The sequence below is a fragment of the Salvelinus sp. IW2-2015 genome, linkage group LG20 (assembly GCF_002910315.2).
Source record: "Salvelinus sp. IW2-2015 linkage group LG20, ASM291031v2, whole genome shotgun sequence".
Classification (NCBI taxonomy): domain Eukaryota; kingdom Metazoa; phylum Chordata; class Actinopteri; order Salmoniformes; family Salmonidae; genus Salvelinus; species Salvelinus sp. IW2-2015.
In genome coordinates, this window is record NC_036860.1 from 69,278,923 (window position 1) to 69,288,320 (window position 9,398).

General features: G+C 42.8%; 1 protein-coding gene across 1 annotated transcript; it reads left to right on the forward strand.

The window, feature by feature from the left end:
- Positions 1-403: 403 nt before the first annotated feature.
- Positions 404-8,932, forward strand: LOC111981972 (complement C1q tumor necrosis factor-related protein 1-like). The gene is made up of 3 exons (XM_024013479.1): positions 404-463; positions 5,022-5,252; positions 6,095-8,932. Exons 2-3 carry the CDS (start codon positions 5,033-5,035, stop codon positions 6,640-6,642), a joined length of 768 nt encoding a protein of 255 aa, XP_023869247.1. The 5' UTR covers positions 404-463; positions 5,022-5,032; the 3' UTR covers positions 6,643-8,932.
- The last annotated feature ends 466 nt before the right edge of the window (positions 8,933-9,398 follow it).

Sequence of the window (9,398 nt, forward strand, 5' to 3'; positions counted from 1 at the left end):
GGGTAGCGTGTGTGTGTCTCCACTGTTTGATTAGCTATGGGATATCAATAAAACGTTCCTATGTGTGTTCTAATTCATTTCTTTAACAGAATGTAATAAATGGGTGTTCAAACAGAACCTCCAGACATAGTCTATACATTCCATCCGTTCTGTATTGTCAGAGCCCTTAACTTAAGCATTCCCGTCATTTTTCATGAGTTATCAACTTTTAAACCGGCTCAAATTAAGATCTGTTTACCAGTTTTTATTGAGTATTTCTAGATATTCTTATTGTTGCCGATGTTGTTTTCATAGTTTTTATGTGTATCACTTTGCTTTGGCAACATTGAATTTGAATTTTAGAGAGAGAGAGAGAGAGAGAGGCTGACTCAGGATTCTCCTCCTCCCCTCCCCTCCCCTCTCATCTCTCTCTCCTCTCTCTCCTCAGCTGATCGACACGACTTTGCAGAGACTTCTAGGAGAGGTAAGTTACAGCCTGCTTTACTATCAATCACATTAACTGTCATTCTGCGGTAGCTTCTGCACAATGCCAAGAGTGCACATATCACGCAGTCCCGCATCTTTCCTTTGGCTACATTAAACGTAATGCCTCACTGATGGGCGTCGCCAYGACTTGCAGAGAGTAGGATAGAGCAGCACCAGAGAGCTGGTCAAGTTGCATATCAGCAGCTGGAGCTTGTTTCAATAGTTGGCTGCCTCTCTACATGACCATAGAGGCATGGCCGTAATTACATATATGTTTTTTAGGAACTCAATCAGGGTCTCAAACTACTGTTGAGAGTCAGAATAGTAGAATAGACAAGGTGCAATTTCAAAACTGTAGTTGTGCATCAGCGGTTTTCCTCTTGCTATATGTCACTCACTGACGGTCACTCAACTAACCTATGTCATAAAACATTTTTGGATTAGTCGGGAGTAGAATCTCAATTGCAACTCCTTGCGTCCTCTCTCCTCGCCTCCTTTTTTAAAACCCATCGGAGGAGAAGGTCAGAGGGGAGGGATCTCTGGCTTTCTCAATCAATGGGTTTCGAGAAGAAGGCAAGGAGAGAGGGCACGAGGAGTGTGCATTTGAGATTCTAGTTAGTCTAGCCAGCTATCTAAATGTGTAGTAATCAGGGCAAATTACCGACAGGTAACACTAGGCCCCCATTGATTTTGTTTGTCACTCTCACTCAGATATCATATTAGCATGACATTTACAGCTAATTCCCTGTAATACTTCACGTTTAGACATGGGGTGGGGATAAATTTTTGCAGTTTTAAAGCTAATTCCATGCAATCCTACATATTTTGCCATGACTTATGTCATGCTAATATGATATCTGAGTGAGAGTGACAAACAACATTTCACAGTATTACTCCAACATCGAAGTGTGGACTTATATATTAAAACAGGAAAATCACTTTTTTGACTACACTGAGCCTTTAAAAATGAACTATGCAGAAATCGCCATTTCCTGTTTGCAAAAATTCTAATAGTTTGCATAATTTCAGTTTATGTGACAAAACAAGAAAGTATAGTGTAGAGAATATTGTGCCATTTAAACAACTGCCACATAATGAAAGTGCTTGTGACACCCACATTTACTGAAAATAAGATACACTATATACACAAAAATATGTGGACACCCCTTCAAATGAATGGTTTCGCCTATTTCAGCCACACCTGTTAATGACAGGTGTATAAAATCGAGCACACAGTCATGCAATATTCATTGCTCAGTGACTTTCAACGTGACACCGTCGTAGGATGCCACCTTTTCAACAAGTCAGTTCGTCAAAAAAATCTGTCCTGCTAGAGCTGCCCCGGTCAACTGTAAGTGCTGTTATTGTGAAGCGGGACGTCTAGGAGCAACCACGGCTCAGCCTTGAAGTTGAAGACCACACAAGCTCACAGAATGGTACCGCCGAGTGCTGAAGCGTGTAGCGCTTTTAAAACGTCTGTCCTCGGTTGTAACACTCACTACTGAGTTCCAAACTGCCTCTGGAAGCAACATCAGCACAAAAACGTTCGTCAGGAACTTCATGAAATGGGTTTCCATGGCCGAGCAGCCGCACACAAGCCTAAGAGCATGCGTTTTCTGGAGTAATGAATCATGCTTCACTATCTGGCACTTCAATGGACGAATCTGGTTTTGGCGGATGCCAGGAAAACGCTTCCTAACCCAATGCGTAGTGCCAACTGTAAACTTTGGTGGAGGAGGAATAGGCCCCTTAGTTAGGCCCCTTAGCTCCAGTGAAGGGAAATCTTAACGCTACAGCATACAATGACATTCCAGACAATTCTGTGCTTCCAACTTTGTGGCAACAGTTTGGGGAAGGCCCTTTCCTGTATCCGCATGACAATGCCCTCGTGCACAAAGCGAGGTCCATACAGAAATGGTTTGTTGAGATTGGTTTTTTGAAGAACTTGACAGGCCTGCACAGAACCCTGACCTCAACCCCACTGAACACCTTTGGGATGAATTGGAACGCTGACTGTGAGCCAGGCCTAATCGCCCAACATKAGTGCCCGACCTCACTAATGCTCTTGTGCCTGAATGGAAGCAAGTCCCCGCAGCAATGTTCCAACATCTAGTGGAAAGCATTCCTAGATGAGTGGAGTCTGTTATAGCAACAAAGGGGGGACCAACTCCATATTAATACCCATGATTTTAAAATGAGATGTTCGATGAGCAGGTGTCCACATGCTTTTGGTCATGTAGGGTATGTAAGGCCATATGTGGCCATATTACTTTTCCGTACGGGGCAGCTTGCTCCGAAATGCTAATGTGCTTGATTTATCTAATGTAGATTAGTCTACCGCAGCATTCCACTGGCTTTATTAGCATGTTCTCTAGTCTAGCACACCACCAGATCATATAGCTTTAAACCCAGACTGTACCATGTCACTGCTACTACACGTCAAAGTCAAACTTCATTAACCATGCTTGTGTTACCATTGCCTTGGTCTAGGACTGCAGGCCAGCTTTGCTGTATTTATTACTTTCCAAATAAATGTTATATTTCCATGGAAATACATGGGTAGCCATGAGAAAGACCCCCAATCGGGCGATGTAGGCTTGTACACAATCGCCCAACCTTGTTTTAGGAACAGCAGTAACATCAGGCAGGATTTAGGCTACCAACTTCCTAGCCAGTTGTAGCTCAATCTTGGGTGCAATGATCACGTTCCCGCACTGACTGACTGTGTGGAGGCTCATTGATTTAACGTTACGCTAGCCTACATGATACACTAGTAAAGTAATAAAATATATAGCTGTCGGCTATATTAGCCACGACTTACCGTTCTTTGTGCAGCTTCAAATGTCGAACAAAGTTGGAAATTGTTGCGCCTCCGTCTGTAATTTTCTTCCCGCTTGTTTTGCAAGTTGCAATCCGTTTTTGTTGATACAGCGTCGTCTTTAAATCGAAAAATAATAATTTTGGGTATCATCTTTCCAAGGGCTCCATCTGAATTCACCCGCCGACGTTCCTCTGCACTGCCACGCACAACTTTTTCTCAGCTGGCACAATTTCATTGGCTGCTGTCCGATTCAAACTGTAATCCGTTAAATTAAGAGTTTATGTGATGCACACTTTTTTTAATAGCATCATTTTTAATATTTGGGCTCGGGGAGGGTATCAAGTCAGGTCGAGTCATAAGGCTCAAGTCCAAGTCAAGTCACGAGTCATTGGTGTTAAAGTCAAAGTTGAGTTGCAAGTCATCATATTTGTGACTCGAGTCTGACTCGAGTCCAAGTCATGTGACTCGAGTCCACACTTCTGGCCTGTACAATCCAAAAACTATCAAGATACTCAGTACACTTCACAAGTTTAAATGGTTCACATTTATTGCAGCGAATAAGCATTTCATTGTACAGAGTACTATGCTGCATCCCGTGCATATGACAATCAACTTTGATTTGATTTGACAATCCCAGAAAAAGGCCGTCAAGATCACTCAGATGTCTGCAGATCATGGCCATTTATTTCAGGGACATTATGGAAGAAGCTATAGCATTGCTATACTTTTGGTTTGTTGATGAGAGCCACACTTGTGATTCTTCTATGGATTTTCATTGGACCATTGGCCCTATGTTCTGTCACTGCCATGAGCTATGGATCTAAAATGGCACCTTAGTATAACAGCTGTGTTGGACTGTCTGTCTGAGACTATAGGGCTGACATCATAGAAAATGATCAATGCTGGTCATGGTTTGAATCAAAGCTCCAGACAACAACAGTGGTTGCTGTCTCATGGATAGTTCATAGCTAGCTCAAATCAAATCAAAGTCAAATCAACATTTATTACAGTGAAATGCTTACTTACAAGCCCTAACCAACAGTGCCATTTTTAAGTAAAAAATAGGTATTAGGTAAACAATAGATAAGTAAAGAAATACAAAAAATAAAACAGTAAAATGACAGTGAAAATAACAGTAGCGAGGCTATATGCAGGTGGTACCGGTACAGAGTTGATGCTAATTGAGGTAATATGTACGTGAATGTATAGTTAAAGTGACTATGCATAGATGATAGACAGAGAGTAGCAGCAACATAAAAGGGGCAGTTGACACGTAATAATTCAGTTGCTAAGCAGAGACCACTATAGCAAACTTKTTTTGCCCACGACCACATTTTAATATCTGAAAATGATTGTGAACCAACCATGTGAAAAAAATGCATGTAATTAACAGCCAATGTTTACTTTGTTATTTGGGGCTATGGCAGTTCATTGTAAAACATTCTACCAGTATTTCTGATTGTGTTCTCAAATCACCATCGTATACTTTTAATGTGGGGCTATGACCGTCGATTGCAAATGAGTCTGACATAATGTCTCTTATCTCACCACCGCTAATTAGATGCGTGTACATGTCGCGTCGGAGCATCTCAAAGTCAGCGGCGCGGTCGACAATGCGCACCTCATCTCTCCTGTCACATCCAACCTGGATCGAATTTGGGTGAACTATCCCTTTAAGGGTAAAAAGGTCAAAGGTTGTGTCTAATCTGTCTGTTGACCTTCCTTGTCCTCCCAGGTTCAGCAGCCATGTTTGACCGCCTCCTCCTCCTGAGCCCCGTCCTCTTTTTCCTCCCCCTGGTCATCCCTGTCCCACCCCCGGGAAATGCCTCTCCTGCCCCCTGCCGCCGCTGCTGTGATGACCTGGAGCCACAGGAGGGCCCCCCAGCCCCTCAGATGGGGGACCAAAAGAGTGTCCTGAACCAGATACCTGAAGTCCGCACCTTCATCAACATGACCATCCTCAAAGGTGCGCCTGGATTGTGCCCTTACACCTGCAATAGACATAGCTTGATCCCAGGTCTCTTTGTGGTGTTTTGTCAACTCCTATGGTGGTTGTCATGCCAAAGACAAAACAAGTGACAAAACAGCACGGGAAAAAAACATTGGATTATCAGTATGTGTATTCCGATCCAAGGCTCTACTCAATTGGACCCCTGCTCGCATTTGACACATTTAAGAGGCTTGGTAGGATGCTAGACACTGAGATTGGCTCGGTGTACATGTGATTCACCAGAGGAGAATGGCTGCCCCTGGAGTTAATGAGGCTGTTGGGTTTCAAACTGACTTTTTCATTGAATGAATGCCTTTATTTTTTTCTCCATTCAGTGGACTGGAGGCTAAAAAGTCTGCTGCCATTTCAGAACATTAACCGGGCATTGAACTTGCTTATGTGGCAGAAAACATGACCAATAACGTAACAGTTTGTGTGTGTGTGTGTTTGCGTACGTGTTTGTGTGCTCACCAGAGAGCGTGACCTAGCTTTGAAAAACATGCTTTTGCTTTCCAAAAATAAAGCTGCAAAAAAAAAAGAATATCCTGTTAAGAGATAAGCAGATAAGCAGAACTCCAGAACCCTAAATTCTCATATACTGAATGGTCTGGAGTGACTCCAAGTTTACGTAACATTCCTATCTGGAGTCGAGAAAATCTGGAGAAAATCATAAACAATCTATCTACACAAAAGCTTCTATGATCCATGTTATACTAACTTTAATCTCAACATTACCCCATTTGGACCTTTAGTCTACATGACTGTGTCATAGCGCCCTAAGGACTCATGTGCTGTATATTTTCCATCTTGCCTTACAGGGGACAAGGGAAACCGCGGAGACAGGGGGACACCTGGGAAGTCTGGTGAGGAAGGCACTCCTGGATCCCGAGGGCCAATGGGCCCCAAAGGAACCAAGGGCCAGGCGGGCCCCCCAGGGGACCCCTTCAAGACCCAGGACGCAGCCTTCTCGGTGGGGCGTCGCAAGTCCCTCCACAGCGTGGACTACTACCAGGCCCTGGTGTTCGACACAGAGTTCGTCAACCTCCACGGCCACTTCGACATGTTCAAAGGAAAGTTCTACTGCTACGTCCCTGGGATTTACTTCTTCAACGTCAACATCCACACCTGGAACTTTAAAGAGACCTACCTGCACATCATGAGGAATGACAAGGAGCAGGCCATTGTGTACGCCCAGCCCAGCGAGAGGTCCATCATGCAAAGCCAGAGCCTTATGTTGCCCCTTGAGCTCAATGACGAGGTGTGGGTCCGACTGTACAAGAGGGAGAGGGAGAACGCTGTGTATAGTGACGATGTGGATGTGTACATCACCTTCAACGGATACCTCATCAAGCCCACCCTGGAGTGAGATGACCTGCTGGGTCGTGTTCAGTAGGCACAAAATGGAAGAAAACGCCCTAAACAGAGTCCAACGGGGAGGTACTATCTGGTCTTGTCCAGGAAGAAACGCTTGTTTTCTTTTTCCGTTGCAAAATGTTTTAAATGTTTTGGTATGGTGTGCCCTTATGAACATGATCCCCAACTGACCTGAGGGGAGGGGAGGGGTCTAGAGGTCAGAGTATCGGAGGGCACATCGAGAGGGGGCCTCTTTATGCAGGGTTTTCATTGACGCACACACCCACTTTTAAGTGCCTCTATACGATGCAAGGGGATACTGGAGGCTTGTAAAGTAATGACTCCAAATACATATACTCCTTCTTTTTTTTCTTTTTTCTATTTTTTTACATAGACTCCTTCTCTCCTGTATTGAAACATAAATATTATTAGATGTATATGCTGACAAGGAGGCTGGGTGGGAAAAGACCTATGACACAAGGAAAGAGATGTCCCCTTAAAGACACAAACCCCTTTATAACCATCTGGCTGTAATGGATTTCACTATTGGTTGTTAGCTTTATTAAGAGTTGTCACAGAGAACAGACACACAGGTTGAAGTGCTTTGAAACCATTAGTGATTCGATAAAGCCTGGTTGCCTTCCCGTATGCCCTAATTCTGTCATTTGTCTCAGATGTTTTGTCTGGACACTAGTCCAGTGTGTATGCTGTTTTTTTAGTGTTCAGTTTCTGAGCTCTTGATCCATTTTGTCTGGTAAAGCTGTTCATAAGATCCTGATATTCTCCAGCTGGATATCAGTTGCACGGTTGTATAAATGAAAAAGACCACAAGGGTCATTACAGTGGGCTTGCAAATTTGATCTCAAGTCCAAATAGGAATAATATGATAATAGTTAAATCTCAACAGGGATCCCTTGGTAACAGGATACAGAAATGTTATTTACAGTTTGGTGCTGTTTCTGTTTGGTCTTCTTTAGTCAGAACCTGATGTGGAAGACTAACAGTGCCAGCTGGAATAGGGTACCATTGCACCATTCAAACAGGATCAAGTATTCAATACCACAAATTAGCCCTCTGAAGTAGAAAGATTCATTGATTGATTCCAAAAGTAACGACTCAAAAAYAAAATTATGAACAGTTCTCTTGGCAGTATTTCCTTCGATGACAGCAGCTGAGACAAGTCTTGTGAGATTTGGTGCCTTGCACATCAGGGAATTAGAATTTTTACGGAAATATCAGAGGTTCCTTGTGTGCTACTATTTTGCCAGCTACTCTGAAAAGTAATGGCGTGAAACCCAGTAAAACTCCAACAGTAACATTGCTGCAGGAAATAGAGCATTTCGGAGTCTAAAATCAACACAAATCCAGTTGCCAGCAGTAGCCTTACTGTATGCTGAAATACCCTACTTAATACATGGTGCTAAAACATCCTTCAATCGTTTTAAAATTCACACCGTAAAGGCTTGCAAATGTGTGGTTTTACTGCAGGTTTATGAATGTCTGTGTGAGAGTCAGAGACGGGCTTTACAGGTATGTAAAAGGGAGGGGGGCTGTTTTTGTGAAGATTTAAAACAGGATGTCAGAGGTGCAGGTGAGTTTCCTCTAGTCAGTCATCCAGACAGAGCTCCACCCTCATATCACAATGCAGAAGGGAGTCCAGAGATAAACCAAAGATAAACTGTTGATCAAAGGGTTGATTAAGTGTGAAAATACAGAGGGTGAATGAAGTACAAATAGAATTCTATATGTGTTTAATGGTGTGACAGACAGTTGCTTTTCAATGGAATGGCAGAGTGCAAGCTATCCAAAACCCTACCAAGTACTCACAGTACTGTTGCCCCCATGAACCAATTCCTAACCATGCAGGTCAATGGCTTTAACAACAGGTGGCATCCTTCAGCCAATTTCAAACCTCTTCATACAGCATTTTGTTGAATGTTGTTTTTGTGTCAGAATGGGGAATGAGTTGATAGGAAGTTAGCTTTGGGAAGCTGGCCATTCAGGGGAGAACTTTTAATTTAGAAAGTTAGCTAGTAGACACAGGGGTAGAGATGTAATAATTCGAGAACTATTCTTCCTTTATTCATGACAAAATGCTCCATTGAATTCTGAGCTGTTTTGCTGTTCAGGTTACTTGACTGTCTGTCTCCTTATGGTGCTTAATAACGTACAAAAAGGTGCTACATTATATTTTGTTTTGTAATTCAAATAAGTGTACATATTCTGCTTGAACATGAATGACATGACCAATACATATTTTACATTAACTTCGCAAACCTTTGTTAATAAAGATATTGAAACATCTTTGTCTCAACCTCAAGCTTGGTGGTTCCACACTTGACACATCTGTCAAACAGCTGCAGTCGAGCAAGGAAATGTACATAAGAGAAGAGGTCAACACCTACTTTACATGCCTTCATAAATGAACAACCTCCATTGTTATAGGACCTATTATCTGTTATTTTGAGTGTTGAGGGATTATTGTAGCCTTCTACCAAAAGGCAAAAAAAATATCATGGTTGGATGGACCGGTTAGTGCGCTAGAGTGGAGCCGAGTTCAAGTCGGCCACCTCCCAATTCTCTATGTCACAAGAACACCCTTGAAACAACTAGGGCCTCCTTTGGACATAAAAAAAACACCACAGTGAGAACATATTTCATGATTGTTCATGATTCCCTCTKTATAGTTGTGCTGACTGAGACATTAGTGGTTTAAATCCAACCTGACCACAATGGGCAGGCGTTCCCTTCATGGTCTGGTTTTCTCTG